Consider the following 17907-nt stretch of genomic DNA (forward strand, 5'->3'; position numbering starts at 1 on the left):
ACAACAATAAGGATGAGATGGAAACACACTAGGTGGTGAAGTTATGGTTTTGTACTTTTTCACAATGAATAGTTTTTTTTTTCTTTATTTCTAAGAAAACCACTTATTTTGTTTGGCCCCAGTTATTTGTGTGTTTTTAAGGTGTGGAAATGGGAAATGAGGAAGTTGTATGATTTACGGGTACTAACTTGATATTTCAAAATGAAAAAATGTCACTAAGTCATACAAAATAATGTATAGGCTGATTTGAATACTTTTAAAGGTGCAATAAAATGAAATATGACTTTTTTTAACCTGTTGAAAAATAAGGTATTTCTTATTTGTAGCCAGAATGGTACAGAGTTTAGTAGATGTTCATGATGATACATGCTTTATATATATATATATATATATATATATATATATATATATATATATATATATATATATATATATATATATATATATGAATACAAATACAAACACATTTTTAAAAATGTGTTTGGTTTTGACTTGGACTCACTAGCTCAGTATTTCTACAGTCCGGCTTTGACAAATAAAATGACATAAGTCACTCTCATGATGTCTGGGAGCCTGGAGGCTCCTGGGGGCCCCTGGAGGCCCCTGGACCCTGGGAGCCACTCAGGATCCACTTCAGTATTCCCTCGCCAGGCGCACCTGTGACAGACAGGTGGCGCTGCTTCACCGGCCCCGATGGGTCAGCCAGGCGCGAGGAACTGAAGTTTGTTCTGCGTGGTGTTTGTGCGCAGGCGCAGATCACACTGTTTGTCCAGTTTCGTTGGGTTGACTTTACCTGTGAGGTAGACTATAGTTTCGATTCGCCGGTGCGATAACGAACAACAGCCTCCGGGGTCCGGTTCAGAGGTTACTCGACTCCCCATCGCCTCCCCGGGCCCGTGCGGCTTCCACTGCGGGGCGTCGGACGGGTTTTCTCCGGTATTTCAGAGTCGGTGCGCAACAGCGAGCCAAGCAGGACGCAGGTGCACGGGAGAGGACAGGGCAGCGGGAGGAGGAGGGCTGCTGGTATTTCCGCGAGAGAGTCCCGTCGCTCACACCGGGCCGAATGGTTGAAAATCAACTGGTTGGTTGATCTGTCTGAGTTTCATTAGTATGCGGCTGGAGTCCCCTCCTGCTGCCGACATCCAGCCGGAGGACTGATCGGCAGCCCTGAAGTCTCCTCCGTGCCTGCTAAGTGACTCCTCGCCCCGGGGAGGACGAGGAGGAGGCGGCGGCAGCAGCAGCAGCAGGACCACGGCTCCTCCGACTGTTGCGTGGAGCAGCTTTCACGGACTCAACACGGACCTCCTCACCTTGTGGTTCAGGAAGATGATGGGTTTTCTGCGCCGGACATTCAGCCGCCGCTCCCGGAGCCGCTTCCCGATTAGAGAGAGGGACGAGCGGGACGGTAAAGGGGGAGGAGGAGGAGGAGCAGGAGGGGTGACCGGGAACCCCTTGCTCCTGGCCCATCAGCAGCAGGTGGTGCACGTGCCCGCCGTGGTCAGCGGGGGAGCATCGGTTCACATCCCAGCGGCCGGGACCTCGAGGACCACCATCACCTGCCGCGTGCTGCTGCTGGACGGCTCCGATGTCAATGTGGATTTGCCTGTGAGTGTGCTGACCGCGGCTCTGAGTGTTTACACTGGCCGGCAGTGTGTGAACAGAGCACCCGGCGCAGGACTGGGTGGTAGACCAGGTCAGGGAGTGTCAAAGGGCGCTGATGGGGGTTCCTGGAGGTTCTCTGTAAATGTATCATGTTTAATCTGGAGTCAGACCCGTTGTCAATTTACTTTAAACTTTGTTTATTTAAAATGTAAGGGGAAACTGCCACTAAGGTTGCTTTGAATAGTTACAACTTAAAGTTAAAGTTATACAATCTTGGTTAGATAATGATACAAGTGAATATGTTGTCCTATTACTGCTTTTTATTTCCCGGTTCATCCAGCAGACATGCAGTTTACATTAAGGCTCAAACTATTTTGAACATTAATCAACTGTTTTTCAAGGAAAGGGGATTAGCTGATTGCTTTTAATTTGAAATCATTTTAAATGAAATACTTTTAAGTTCAGGACTGATGGCCAAACAAAATGAACTACTTGAAGACCTCGTCTCTGGATATTAAACAGTTTAGTTTTTTGTGTGAATACCATGTTTTTGATATTTATTTGGCTAAACAATTATAAACTAAATAATCAATTCGATAACAAACAATGTGTCTAGAACGTGCCTCATGGAAGTTCAGCACAGAAAAGTCTCACTGCCTGTAGTAACATAGTGGCCTTTATGGTAGCCTATTATTTGTGTGTGCGTGTGCGTGTGTTTGTGTGTGTCTCTTCCTGTCCGCTGAGAGGAGCAGCTCCAGATGGTGTTGTGATCGACCAAGTTATCACATTACTTCCCCATATCTGACTAACAGACCTGAAGCTGCCCAATCCTGTTTGCTCTTTTCCAACTTCACTTTGTTCTTCTCGCTCTCTCTCTATTTGCTTGTATCTGATCTTCCTCGCGCAATCTCTGCTCCTTCACTACCTTCCTTGTGCCATTTTCCCAGTTAATCTTCTATTACACTCCCTCTGTGGCCTGCTCCCTTTGCTCGTCGTCTTACTCTTTCACACTCCGCCTCATCACCCTCCTCCTCCTTCTTCTGCTTCTTTTTCCATCCATATCCCTCTATTCCCCGACTCCCTGATCTGATTTATAACCGTGGGGACTCTGTGTCATGGCCTAGTGCTGCGAGTGTGTGAGGGGCAGGTGGGATAATGAGCGAGTGTGTGGGCATTCGTGCGCAAGTGGCTTCTCGTAAGATGTTTTCATTTTGAAGGTTGTGTGTGTCACCGAAGCTATACTGCGTGCATGCGTCACCTCTGAAATGCTCGGACGGTGTATAGTGGGTTATCAGAGGAGACATTATTTCTCTTACAGACCAACAGAGAGATTACAGCAATAGCGCAAAGCCACAGCTCCAACAACACAATGACACAGGGCTTGTCAAGCTGGTAGCTTTAGTCAAAGGTGTGTTGAAACAAGTTTGCACATGCCAGGTGTGCTGAGCAGAGCTCAAACTTGCCAATTAAAGCTTATTAGCCTGTCACTTCAGGCTGAATGCAGCCAAAACACAAGGTGAACAGGAACAGTACAAATTTCACTCAAGTGTGTGTGATATTTTTGCCACCTCATGTGCACCCATGTGATAAGAGGTCATGATTTATATCAGCCTCTCTAAAACTACATGCTGCAGAATGAGCAGGTGACCCCCGGCTTCGGCCCCAATCCCTTAATACCACTGATTTCCTCACACATTCATAAGCGCACCAGAAAGTTTAGACTTGTTATCAGGATCCAAAGTACAAGGCTGTCATCTTTCTACACACCCACTGTGTGTTATATGGGTCAGACTGGGGTCAGGTCTTCATGCTGGGCGATGAGGCACATCTGCTCGTGAATTGTTCGGGTGAAGTTTGGGACAAAATGTTGCCAATTGGGCTCAAGTGCAATGACAAGGCCTTCACATCCACTTGAACTCATGTGGTGCCTGTTATTGTCTTTTATGCCTAAATTGCTGGGAAATCTGTCCGCCACCTCCATGGTGAAACTCGAGTTTTAAGACTCAATTTATCTCGAGAAGATTAGGTTACTACCGCCCAGGAGATAAGAATAAACATCCATGAAGCTCAGCCGAAAATATTTGACCTTTTGTTCTTCTTTTGTAGAGCAAGTCTAAAGGCCAGGACCTTTTTGACCAGATCATGTATCACATAGATCTGGTGGAGACAGAATACTTTGGATTGCAGTACATGGACACAGAGCAAGTCTCAGTGAGTAACAAGCTCTTACTTCTCTCACAGTCGACCACAAGCGGATAAAAGTCATTTTCACCTTATTATTTTCTTTTTTCTAGCACTGGCTGGATATGTGTAAGCTTATAAAGAAACAGATCCGAGGTAAGTTCATTTCTGACTGATTTTCTAATTAGGCCTACTCGTGTTGCGTGTGTGTGTGTGTGCTGGAAAATGTGCAGTATGTGCATGTGGAAGCAGGTGAGTGGGGAGCAGGTGGTGTATTATCCAATGTTGACCTGGTGATTAGCATGCGGAGCCGTACCCTTGTTTACCTCTGCAGCTTGCAACAGAGGGATGAATGGAACAGGAGAGACTGATGTTGTCCTACTTGTTCGCCGGGCCTTTTGTAGTTCAGGAGCCTCAAAAGAAAAAGTCTGATCGATGTTAAAGTTAAACAGAAAAGAAATAATAAAGTAGGCTACAAAGAACATGCAGTTGAAAAAAGATTCACGGCCTGTCTGACAGTGACGGATGAGATGAAACGAATCAAATAAATCATAAGACGATTGGATTGAATACATTTCCGATAAATGAATACTTTATCTCTGTCTTCCTCTTTCTCTCTCACTCGTACACCTACACACACACACACACAGTATTTTATTACACTTTGCTCTCTCTTTATGTCTTTTAGACGGGCCTCCATACAGGCTGTTCTTCAGAGTGAAATTTTACTCGTCAGAGCCAAATAACCTGCATGAGGAATTTACAAGGTAAAAATCTCACACACAAATCAGACACTCACACACATGGTTTTCTCAAGAGCCCAGTGCGGCGGTCCAAAGGGGACGTGGGGCTAATTACTTTGCTGCTGTGGGTCGATTAAAATCAAGGCCAAACGGACAGGGACTTGTTCAAACAAATGATGTGACAGAGTTATGAGGAAAAGCCTGTGATACATCAATTGATTTATGTTCAGTGAGCCTCTCTCTCTGTGTGTTGTTGTTTTGCTCCAACAGGTATCTGTTCGTGTTGCAGCTTCGACAAGATATTTTGTCTGGCAAGTAAGTTCCCTTGTCGCTGTTAACACACGCAAATGAAAAAATCACAGTTTAAAGAGACGGATGCAGATGTATACATTAACACAAATACCTTAATTTTATTTATTACATACATGTGATCATATTGCATATTTTGTGCACATTGAAACAATTAGTTTGACATTTTTGGAAACACATTTATTTGCTCTCAGTGAGTCGAGAGACAAACAGGAGAGGATGAGAACTCGGTGCTGTATAAGTCAGCTTGACAAGTGTGTTTGATTTATTGCCCTGTTCCTGAAAAAGTAATTTAATTACTTATAAATAATAAGGAAAGGAAGATAACATGTGGAAACATGCTGACAATTACTATCCCTATCATAATCCCTATCCCTATCATAATTATCCATTTTAACAATCAACGTGGTTATTAGGCGGATGTTTGTTTGATATGTTAATTAACCCCAGAAGCAGCAGCTGCCAGGGATTTAGTATTTACAAATGCATGGTGTACAACCATTTATTAAAAACCTACATCATTATTTTTGAAATTCTAATGTAGAGCCAAACGTTTACAACAATACTAAATATGATCATGAATTACAAGGAAATTTAGTTTAAAATTATGGCAGACTTTAATGATATTTCTATTAGATGGAGAGCTGTAGCCATACAAAACATTGTGTCAGAGTCTTGGCTTTTAATATTTCACTCTATTATTATAGCTTCATTAAAGAACTGAACAAACTAATACTGAATATATGTGTACTGGTGTGAGACAATAAAGATTATAACAATCTTAAAGCAACTTGAGGGCAAACAAAAGAAGAACATTGTAATGGTAATTAGATTAAATGTGAAGCTGATGAATAGTGAAAATATGCAACTTAAAAAAAAGACCCTCTGTGTCTGTAAAGAATGTTCACCTCATTATTGGAGTGTATGGGAGATAAAGATGCTTGGACTAGAAATTTTATTAAAACTGTTTCTGAAAAAACTTGTGAACCGAAGAAAACATTTTCCCTAAAATAAAGTAGTATGCATAATAAATGAAATAAACTATGAACTATATATATATATATATATATATATATATATATAAAGTCCGTAATTTCACTTTATCTATCAAGAATTCTGGTTCTCAAAAGTAGCGTTAAACACACTCAGCTGTGGGAGCGTACACACGGGTCACCTACATTAGAGTTTGGGGAACTTCTGTACAGTGGCGCCTGCTTTCTTACACACAAACACAAACCTGCATGCACAAACACACACACAGACGGCGTGCTATCCCTCCTTCCGACTATCTGGGCCACGCATCCCCAGAGTCCAGCTCTATTATGAAGCTCAAGATCAGGAACAGCAGAGGGCTGCTTATTTTAGGAAAAGGGTTGCTCTTCTTCTCCTTGACATGCACGTGCACACACACGCACACGCACACACGCACTTTCACTAAAAACAGCTCATCAGCAGTGTCTCTTTTTCTCTGGTCAGATTGAAATGTCCGTATGAAGTCTCAGTAGAGCTGGCGGCATATTGTTTACAAAGTAAGTACACTTTTAGATTGATTTTTTTTATGTTTTGGGAGGCCATTAATCTCCTTTCATTTCACTGTGATATGAAAATCCGCTTGCAACATTCCGTCCACTCATATATTTGATTTTTTTATTTATTTTCTAATTTATCATTGAGTGGTGAAAAGAAGTTTTTTCTTTCTCGGTGGTGCGTTTACTTTGACATCCAAGCAAGACATTTATGCAAGCTAGCAACACTTTATTTATATAGCTAATCTCATTACAGCTGGGAGCTCAATGTGTGAGCTGCCACAGAAGTTGCAGCCACAAACATTATATGGATAGTTTAAAGATAAAACATTAGACATAAATATGGTCCACGCTATCTAAAAATCAAATGCAGAGGTCAAGCAGTAACCTGACATGGAAAAGTACTTTGTAAATAGTACAATATCAATTTGGTGCTTCCTTGCATAAAAAATATCCTTTGATGCAGCGTGAACCTGCAGAGAGACATTTTTGCTGAACAGCATGGCCTAAATAGACAACTCCAGGATAATGGTAAAACATTGTGTAACGAGTAGAGAAGATTCTCCTGCTCTCCCTCAACTGTATTTCTTAATTTCTTGGTTTATGCATCTGTGTTTGATATCTCTTTGTGTCCACGCCCAGGTGAGATGGGCGACTGTGATCCCTTGGAGCACTCTCCTGAGCTGGTGTCTGAGTTTCGTTTCAATCCCAAACAGAGCGAGCCCATGGAGGCGGACATCTTTGGCAGGTGGTTGGACCTTCGGTGAGTTTAATCAGGAAGTCAGTGACAGACTTGTTGTGGAAAATGGGACTTTTTCAACCACGTTTCTACACGTACATCTGCACTGGTTGCCACAACACTTTTGCTGTGTCAAAGCAACCTATTGGAGGGCGTCCAGCGACCTGAGCAGGTTTATCTCCTCATTGAACAAAACAACTGGGGCAAGAAGCTGAGGAAAAAGGAAGACATTCTGCTGCTGCCTTTCAGCGCCAGCGTTTCTACTGATGAGGGCGTCTACATTTCACACACACACTCCGCCTCCGCCTCCGCCTCAGCCTCGCTCTCACTGGTTTGTATGAAGGATTAAGGGATTAATCCCTGGAGGGTCCTGATTGATTCTGGGCAGTGTTTAACCCAGCCACGGTCTGATTGCTCCCATCTCGGATTAGATTACATACACATATGCTGCGCTTCACCAAGCCGACTGAGCCACACAAGGACAAACTCACACTGAGTTCACAGTCATTCTTACGCACAACAGCAAGACTGAGTCAGGGACTCAGAGGGTTACCCACTCTGAGTTTACAATTACCAGTAAAGGTCATGCAGCGAGTGGCGCTATTGACATTTTTATCGTGTCAGAACTGAAGTGATATTTTTATTGTGAAATCCACAGGGGAACGAGTCCGTCAGAAGCAGAGATTTCTTTTCTCAACAAATGCAAGTGGCTGGAACTTTACGGAGTAGATATGCACTTTGTCAAGGTGTGTGAGTGTATTTTACTTTCACAAGTGTCTCTTCATTACAAGTGTGTTTGACAATTAAAGGTGTGCGTTTTGTTTCTTCAGGGAAGAGACGGGGGAGAATATGCACTAGGTCTCACTCCGACTGGCATTTTAGTATTTGAAGGCCCCAACAAAATTGGCCTCTTCTTTTGGTAAGTACATCGAACGCATCTCCAAACCAGTGGTTCTCAATGTGGGTGCTGTGGCACCCTTGGGGAGACTTCAGGACGACCCAGGGGTGCAAAAAAGCTTTTCAATTTTAGTATTGTTTCACCACATTTAAAACATTTTTACATTACGGATCACGTTTACAATGTAAATGAGCAATGAACACCAGAATCTCCTCATTAAACCATTTGCAGTTATGTTGCAGCTAATGACAGCATGACACAGAAACATGACATGGAAACTTAACATGCTTTCTGGCTCCTGACTTTTCATCACAGTGAATGTCTAAATGGATATTTCAATATTCATCAGTTAGTCTGCAGAGCACCATCAATGTAGGCTTTTTTTTTTTTGAGTGAATGAGAAAAGGCCGATTGTATATAAATGATCTTGATATTGGTGTTATTATAACTGTTGAAGGTGCTATGGTTTCCATTTGTTTGGAAATCTCTGCTCTCAACCTTCTGAAATAAAACTCAAGCCTGAGTTACTAATGTAGAATCACTGATTTTGTTGTTCGTGTGTGTGTCTCTGTGTGTTGTCCAATATCCAGGCCTAAAATCACTCGGCTGGATTTCAAAAGGAGTCGACTCACGTTGGTCGTGGTGGAGGACGACGATCAGGTTGGTATCCTGTCACTAACACACACCTTGCACACACACACAAGGCGGCTAGCAACATTTGTTTGCTTTCTGACCTCAGGGTCGGGAGCAGGAGCACACGTTTGTGTTCCAGCTGGACAACTCCAAGAACTGTAAACACCTGTGGAAGTGTGCCGTGGAGAGCCACGCCTTCTTCCGGCTACGCCAACCAGCCACAGACAAGGCCAGCCGCAGCGACTTCACACGACTCGGGTCTCGCTTCAGATTCAGGTAGATTTCAGAGATGGACTAACACCTGCTCCTCATCAGAATCTGAATCAGACGTGTGTTTAAGTTAAAGTGTATGTTAAGTGGCATGAGTGTGTTAATATGAAGTGTGCAGGCGAGTGACCGGTAAGAAGAAAGAAAAGAATGGAAAAAATATTCCGAAAAATAGTCCTTGGGGTGAAAAAATATTCCGAAAAAATACTCCATTACCCAAACCGCTTACCTTTTTTAGAGTCATGGGGTCGCTGGAACCGATCCCAGCTGACATTGGACGAAGGCAAGGTTCCCCCTGGACAGGCCGCCTGTTTATCTCAGGGCAAATATAGAGACAGACAACCATTCGCTCACACGACGGGCATTTTAGAGCCTCCAATTAACGTGAGCCGCATGTTTTTGGACTGTGGGAGAACAAAGAACCCGGAGGGAATCCTCGTTGTCACGGGGAGAATGCGCAAACTCCACAGCGGGATCGAACCCGATCGGGATCGGGGATCGAACCCCTCTCTCTCGCTGTGAGCTGACACTGCTAGCCACTCCACCACCATGCAGCCCCGCTCCTTATACTCCTAAAGTGTATTAGTGACAGCTGACACGACTCTGAAGGATAATAAAAGTTGTCTCACTCAGGTGGTTATGGCCATCACTGGTCCTAGCACATGGGGAAACAGTGTGTCACATAAAACAGAGCTTGTATCTATGGTTACAGTGTATCTATGGTTACATGGACCTGTTCCTATGGCGACTGAAATTTTCCCTTCACATTGTTTGTTTTCTTCCGACTATTATCCGAGATGGTCAAAGCAAATTCTCACACTTGAAGGGCCCTTCCTGACATTTGTTTGAGCAGCGAAACAAAGCATTACGAAGTGTGTTTTACATTTGAGTCGATGGATTTAGGACTCGGTGGTGGAAGTAAAAAAACAGGAACACCTGTAGCGTGTAACAGAATCAGTGCGATAAACACTCTGGAGCTTTTTGTTCCGAGTGACAGTTTTTTTTATTATTATTGAGAGTCATTTCATGAAATAAATGAATGAGCATTTAAGTGTGCTTAAGAAAACATTTTAAGAGCAAAAAAGTAAGAAACGTCAAGTAAATTTAATATAAATATATAAAAAAATCGTTCTGAATTTCTTAATCGTAGTTTTGCGTTAGGTATGTGGTTTTATAAACTACTTTAAAATGATAGTCTCATCAAAGACTATGCCTATTAAACAATTTAAGGAGCTGTGTTTTCTTCAGTCAAACAATAACACCACCATCATTTTTCTTTCCATCCTTAAACAGGGATTTATTTTTATGTTAATTCACCAGAGGGGAATTCTGAACACTTGAACTGAAGTCAAACTGCAGTGTGGTTGCTTTATAATAACGGCTTTCATACTTGTCGTCCTCTATCTCAGTGGTAAGACAGAGTATCAGGCCACTCATGGAGGCAGACTGAGGAGAGCCAGCACTTTCGAGAGAAGGCCCAGCAAGAGATACCCCTCCCGCACACAGTCACTGGGCAAAGGTGAGTCTTATCAGCACATGCAAAGGTTGATGACTAACAGGACCTATTTAGTCCTTTATGTGCCTGCACGCATTATCCTAAAGGTCACATACTGTTTTAACTCATTGTGATTCAGTAAAGCTTGATTATTTCAGAGAAAAAGAAAAACTGCAGCATGTAAAATATTCAGCCCTTCAGAGATGTGTCAAAGGAAGTGCTAATTCAACAGGCTCCTTTTTCTAAAGCAGGTTGTCAAAAACACCCGCAGTACTTCTCAATATTCTCACCTTCTGTGAGCTGCAGTAGCTTTAGAAGCCTCTAGTTATATCATAAATGAATGATTAGGTGCAGACTGCAAACTGTATTCACTTGCACTCACCTTTTGTGTATTGGACTGCAACAGTCATTCAGGCCTGCAATACAAAAATGAATGAAAATGCAAGTGTTGGTAACAGCTGGGCATCAGATTAACGAAATGCATGCAAAGAGTCTGGACTGAAAAACAGATTTACACATAATAGAATATCAGATAGATGAGGATAGAGTGTTTTATATAGAGTGTCATATTTAGAGTGTCATATTTCTTGCTGCTTTATTTTTCTTCTCTCTCTCTCTGTTAGCTTCCATTTCCCCAGCCAAGCCGTCACATATCAGGTAAAATGCACAAAACAACCACAAAATACACACGCTACCACATGCACATTCATGTTACTGTATTTGTGAGGACATTCCATTTATTACATTCATTCCTTATCCTCTAAAATTGACCTTAATCCACATAATGTTCTGGATAATCTTAACACTAACACAAAAATAGCCCGTTGTAAAAGATGGTAAAATAGTCGTCACTTTGTAGGGTTTTCCTCACCTTGTGAGGATACTTTTGCTTGATTGCTAAATATTGAAAAAATACATAAAGACGTTAATGTTTTCCGTTGGTTTGATAATCTGCTATCAGTGATTGTTGTCCATATTTTTCAGCTCTCGCGCCAGCCCTGATCCCAGCCTACATCCGGTGAGTGACCTCAGATAACCTACTTTTTTACACACACACACGCAGCAGCCACTGATCTGGCTTCGCTCTTGTGACAACATTTAATTTCAGCGTCTCTTCAATCCGCCTCTTCAGTCCGTCTCTTCTTCTCCCCTCTAGTACCAACACAACATTCCTATTGGCCACGAGCCGTGGCACCCGCCCCACCCGACTCTCACACCTCCAGTTTACCTGCACCCCTCCGGACACACACCACCACACAGGTAAGACAACCAACCACAGAGAGCAGGGGTTAGAGATACAGGACAATGATTTTTAAACTTCTTCAAGAAGATGATGTGGGCACATTTCTATTTTTAGACAAAGTCACTCATCTCACGTTCCAAATCATCTGTTTTCACCACACTTCATGTCACTCATAAACCTCGCATGTCTGTGTTTGTCTTGTCTACCTCCATGTTCTCGTCTTTGTGTGTGTGTGTGTGTGTGTGTGTGTGTGTGTGTGTGTGTGTGTGTGTGTGTGTGTGTGTGTGTGTGTGTGTGTGTGTGTGTGTGTGTGTGTGTGTGATCCTCCATCTCCCTGTGACGTTCAGGCCTTCTGCCCAGTTTGAGAGTCCCGTGTCCAGTCATCCTCCCGTCCCACAGCGAACCAGCGGCACCTTCCCAGGATCGATCAGTGTGGTTTACAGGGATAAGGTCATGACCGCACTTTGACCTCTGTTTGAACTGGGAATCTGTTTCCAACCCAGACTCTGAACACTGAGAATTACACAGACTGGTGTCCCAGAGAGAGGCTCCTTTGATGGATTCATCGGGAAAAGTTGCCCCCATCATCTTCATCCCCTCTGTCATCATCCATTTGTCACATCCCCCTCATGTGTTTCAGTGTACACCTTCATGAGATATCCCTTAAAAAGGAGCAATGGGAGAGACGTGAGGTGAAAGGGACGGGTGCAGCAGGAAGTTAGTTATTTTAATTTGGCCACAGTCAACAGTTGCATCAACAGCTATGGCTGTGACACACAGCTTATGGAGGCAATTAAGGTCCTTTAAAACTGACCACCTTTGTAATAATTGCTGCAATTTGTATAAAAAATGCTCCTTTCATGGGGTCATTACTCAGTCAAAGCTGAACACAGACATGATACGATAAATGAGATACAATACATCTTTATAATAAGTATGACTTACACCTCCCAATAAAACAAAACATCCTTTAAGCTACATAGGAATCATAGAAAAAAGATGCACCTTATAATTCCAGAACTTGTTGAGAATCATCACATTTTAAAGTTAAGTAATACAGTGATAGCCGTCTGTATATTCATGTTTTAAAAACCGGAACTGCTTATGGATAATACGGAATACTTATGATGGTTACAGTTTGCCAAAATGTAAAGTTGTAGCTCACAGCTAAGTCACTGACTCGATGGTAACGTCCTATTTCCTGTTTACAGATCCCAAATCCACCAAATTGCTGTTCCAAAAATTAAAACATGATTATCCTGCTCAAGTTAGAGTAAGAATACCAAAAATAAGTGACAAAATCCATTGACACTTATTTTCCAGACTGCAGACCAACATCAGTCAGTCGTATAATTTTAATCATGTGATTGAATCCTCCTGGCGACGGGTAAAAATAAAAGTGACAAAATACATTGATACTTATTTTCTTCGGCTTGTCTCATCAACATGGTTCATATACAGATATAAAGTGTCCGCCTTTCAAAACCCTTGATATAGAGTAAATCACACAACCATAACCCAAATGAAATTAGGATAGGATTAATAGCTTTGTGCCTTGCTTCATTAGTGGACCTTTTCACGCCGTCGTGGTTGGTGTTTTAATCCTTCAACATGTTTACTGCAGGATCACAAATCTGCCTTGAAGATAAAATGTGTCTTCATGCCTGAGAAATCGCATGACGCTAATTTATCAACATCACTTTAATTTGAGTGCGTTAAAGTGATGCGAGTTCCAGATGAGGTCATTCTCAGCAGGTGGAAGGGGTTGAGTTAAGTATGTATGCTGGTATGCTAGGGATTGAGCTGCTTTAAAATATATAGTTATAGTTCAGTGTGGAAAAAGCTTGAAATAGAATATTGCAATATGTGTTGTGCTTTCAAAGAGAGGTTTTTGAATAAACTTTACATTATTATAGCATTATTATATGAATTTGCTGAATCAACCAATTGTTTACAGAAAATGTGGCCAATGTTTTGTGTTGACTTACTCTGCTTTTCAAATAAACAAAATGTTTATAATTGCAAAAAAAGAAGTAAAAATCTGCAAACATCTGTCCTTCATTGTTTTATAACTTAAGCCCACTTGTAAAAGTCATACTGTCTTTCCCCATGTCTATACAGGTGTTTCTTTTCTTTAAGACCTGAAGTCAGAAAGTTTGAATGACTTAGAATTCAAAGAATAATGATTTAGTATCACAGTTTGTGGAAAAGAAAGTACTTTGATTGCATATGTTGTCTTTAGTTTCCCTCTGAGTCGTCCTGCTTCAGACCATCAGTTCAGCATTGAAGAGAATGAGACTTTGTATTCTGGCAAGATCCACCACCATCACCGCCACACACACAGCCAGGACACGCTCTGTCACACACACACCAAGAACAGTGAGTACTCTCAGCCCGAGGGAGAGCCGTTAAATCTGTGATATGTCAATACACTGATGCACTTTCAATGCTCATCGCTGTATGAATCACACAGAAAACATTACTTTTCCACTTTGAGGATAGATTTTGCTCTATAAAGACTAACTATAGAAGACACCCTCTTGCTTTGATCAGACTGCTTCTGCCTCCAATAAGCTTCAGATAAACGTTGGAATATGGTTTTTGCACAGATTTTGCCCCCCCGTCTCTGACACTAAAAGTGTATTCTGAAGGTATTTCTTAGTGTTCTTGGCCAGTATGAACCAAAGGAATGATTACAGCAAGAAAAAAGCAGCTGACTATCATTTTAAGACATACGTACGTTTGTGTCTTGGGTGAACTAACTCTTCTAAACACAATTTATTGTGTTTTTTCTTTCTTTACAATCTAGATTTATTTCTGTTTATGTACAAAAACTTCTATAAAACTTCTACTGTGGATGTAAATCACTAATGTCACGCATTTATACGATAGACTATTTACTAAGTAACCAAATTAGCCTGTTCATGTTGAACAATCAAAGGTATCCAAAAAATAGCATGTCTACACAATAACTAATGTTGCCTAGAGTTCATTTTCTCATTAAACTTTGCGTGCTTTAGAACGTCGAGCTCCTCACTGCCCTGCAGAGGAGTTGGATATCTCTCAGTCTCTGCTCAAGGCTCTAGAGTCAGACAGTGAATCTCCCCCCTGGCCTTCGCTGCAAGTCAACATGGACAACAAGGTCAGACACTGTCCCCCGCACACTGTTTCCTCATTCTGCAATAATAAAACAATAAACAATAAAATCCCTGTTTGTTCCCTTGCCAGGGAGAGGAGAAGCAGCTGTCTGAAAAGTCTCTGCATCCTCCTAACTCCCCGGCGATGCTCCCTGATCATCTTAAGTGTAACATCCTCAAGGCCCAGATGGAGGCGGCCTTCAGGGTGAGTATCAAAGCAGACTCCCACCAAACCATCAACGCTTCGTGTCCTGTGCAGTGTAACTAACAAAAGTATCTGCTTTTCCTCCATGATGAAGAAGGAAGCTCCAACAACGCCTAGAGGGAAGAACTCAAATGAGACCTTTAATGACAGGCCGGTACCCTCATCCTATCGTTGCGTTCCTAAATATGTTTCTGCACGTGTATTTAAGACTAACTCTCTATGTGATGACGACTCTGGTCCTTTAGGTATCAGAGCTCATCCCAAGACTCAGCTGCATCCAGTCTGACGGCAGAGAAGACGCCACATCGACACGACCTCAACCCAACGCCGGAGAGGCTGCAGCCTAAAGCCAACACGCGCAGAAAACGACTGGTCAGACAATTCAGCTTGTGAGTACACATCACCTTCGATTACTGCCTCCCAACTTGAGCTTTGAGAGGAACGTTGCACTCTGGGAAACAATACTTGAAGCAAAAGCAACACTGTCTCCACTTTTGAAATAGTTATTCAGATCATTCTAAAGGTCTTGTAAGTAATTTAGTCTCTCTGAACTTATCTCTTACACAGTAACCACGAAGATGAAGATAATCTCCCAGAAGCACTTGCAGCAATTTCCTCCCAGAGTGCAGGGAAGTCAGGGTCTACCAGCTCACTGGACAAACAGATACAGCCGTCCATATACCCACAGGTGCACACATACACACACACACACCGTCAAAATATAGAGTGCATGTTTGTTGAATGCCTCTCAGCATTACTTGTAAGTAAACAGAGGAATATCTCCGTGTGTATGTGTGCGTGCGTGTGTGTGTGTGTGTGTGCGTGTGTGTGTGTGTGCGTGCGTGTGTGTGTATACATTGATGTTTATTCCAGGTGGATAAAATGCCAGCACTGGAGCTGGGTAGTCCATGCTGTCCCTCTCCTTCGCCTTCTCCCCATCTCTCCCCTTCTTACTACCATAGCTCCATTCCTCGCCTCTCCCCTTACCTTGCTGCCCATAACGACAGGTAACACACCTCAATTCTCAATGTATTTGCTAAAATGTCCCTCCAGAGATCTGAAGTAAGGATTTGGGGGCATCGTGGTTGTTTGTTTAAGTTATACCATATAACCAGGGCTGTAGCTAGCAATTATGTTATCAAGAAAAAGATCAGCAAAATAATCAATAATAGTTGCAGGTAACAATTATTCTATTCGATTAATCTATCAATAATTGTGTCTCTAACACGAGAAAAGTTTTTAAGAAAAAGAAACTGAGGTGACACATGTCTTGTTTTGTCTGACCAAGAGTTCAAAACATAAATATATTCAGTTTGCTTTGACAAAGACACAGTATCAAATCTATGTAAGAAGCTGGAACGCGTAAGTATTTGGCATTTGAAAAATGACTAAAGCAAGTCCAATAAATCCAATAAGGTTTCTTTATCTGTTAGTTAACTTAACTTTTTCTGTAGTTACGTCTCTCTCTCTGCCTTTGTAATGCACAGTTGTCTTACCTTGTGAATATTGTTTGTATCGTCTTTATTGTTATATTTATGCAGCCCTTTTGGCCGTATCTCATGAAAAAGGGATTTGTAAAGTTTGCTGTATCTTTCATCAGACTATTACCTGTTACATGAAATAAATTAAATGAAAACAGAGTGGGCAGACTTAGATCTTCAAACTTCTTACAACATGAGGTTTATATCTTTCTATGTTTGTAGCGGAGAGGAAATGAGGTTGGACAGAGAGAAAATACTAAGAGCCCTCCTGATGACGGAGCTCTGAGACCTTGACCCTTGACCCCTGTGACATCATCTCCAGGCGCAGCGGACCTGACATTTAGTGAGGAAAGTGGGAACAGAGGACTTAAAGTCGCTGGCTGCAATCAACATTTGTATATTTGCATAATACATTCAGCAGTTAAAAATATATATTTCCATAAAAGGCAATTGTTATATACAGTATTTGCTTCATTGTTTATTTTAGAAGGATGGTTCTTTATATCCATCAAACTGTTAAATTTATAAGTGAGATAAAACAAAATTGACTCACTGCCTAACTCACACACACACACACACACTCTCTCTCTCTCTTTCTCCTTCTCTCTCTGTCTCACACACACTCTTTCTCTCTCTCTCTCTCTCTCTCTCTCTCACACACACACACATTACAGAGAAGCTACTGATGTGACGGGTGCTGCCTGCATGATAAATATGTGACATGATGAAATATTTACCTGACTTACTTTGGGGTTATGTTTAACTTTGATGTCATCAACACATCAACACTGTGTCCATGTTCAGGCCTAAACTGTGTTTCAGACAGCGACTGTTGAAGCATTGATCTCTGCACTTTAAAGGCTAAAGTTAAAGTCAATTTCAAATTCAAAGTTTTTTTCAAAATGTAAATAGACATATTTAATATTCTGCAGAGCAGGCTACGTTCCTTATGTCAGATATTCATTTTTGAGATGCCAAAACCTTTGCAGCATTTAAGTTTGAAGAAACTTCCTGATCAGAGTCATGACTCATTGAAGTAGAGGGTGAGACCGGATTGTCCTGCAGCTGCAGTCTCAGTTCCCCCACTAGAAGGAGACATATCAGCAGTCATATCTGAGCACAGGATCCTGCACTGCAGGTTTGTCACGAGGAACAGATTGTGGATCACAATTTTTCTCGTTTTCATCACAGGTCAAAATACCAAAACAGATCTCAGAAGTCATGTTGTTGGTGTGAGCTTTTTGTTTAAGCATAACCCTGCTGCTTCACAACTTTATTTCTCTTGTTTTGTCACAACCACCTGTGAGGTGACTGATGATTTGCTGCTGTACTGTATGTGCTGATCGTGTCATTCCTGCCCACGGTTGGAATTGAATAAAGGTCACATCATCTGTTTGACAGCTCTATAGTAGCATCTTTGGTCTCTGCTGGAATGTGGATCGGCCTCA

At 41.9% G+C, this 17907-nt stretch overlaps 1 protein-coding gene across 1 annotated transcript; it reads left to right on the plus strand.

Moving 5' to 3' along the window:
• Window positions 1–1326: 1326 nt before the first annotated feature.
• epb41l4b (erythrocyte membrane protein band 4.1 like 4B) lies at window positions 1327–16745 on the plus strand (the record flags this gene model as incomplete). Its single annotated transcript, XM_079226994.1, has 23 exons — window positions 1327–1605; window positions 3709–3813; window positions 3897–3939; window positions 4472–4550; window positions 4797–4841; window positions 6312–6364; window positions 7004–7124; window positions 7759–7846; window positions 7931–8019; window positions 8589–8658; window positions 8738–8907; window positions 10308–10417; window positions 11017–11050; window positions 11378–11411; window positions 11550–11653; window positions 13879–14015; window positions 14657–14778; window positions 14865–14978; window positions 15073–15128; window positions 15224–15367; window positions 15546–15666; window positions 15852–15985; window positions 16682–16745. 23 exons carry the CDS (start codon window positions 1327–1329, stop codon window positions 16743–16745), a joined length of 2316 nt encoding a protein of 771 aa, XP_079083120.1.
• Between the last annotated feature and the right edge of the window lie 1162 nt (window positions 16746–17907).

Source organism: Taurulus bubalis (assembly GCF_910589615.1).
Source record: "Taurulus bubalis genome assembly, chromosome: 12".
Taxonomy (NCBI): domain Eukaryota; kingdom Metazoa; phylum Chordata; class Actinopteri; order Perciformes; family Cottidae; genus Taurulus; species Taurulus bubalis.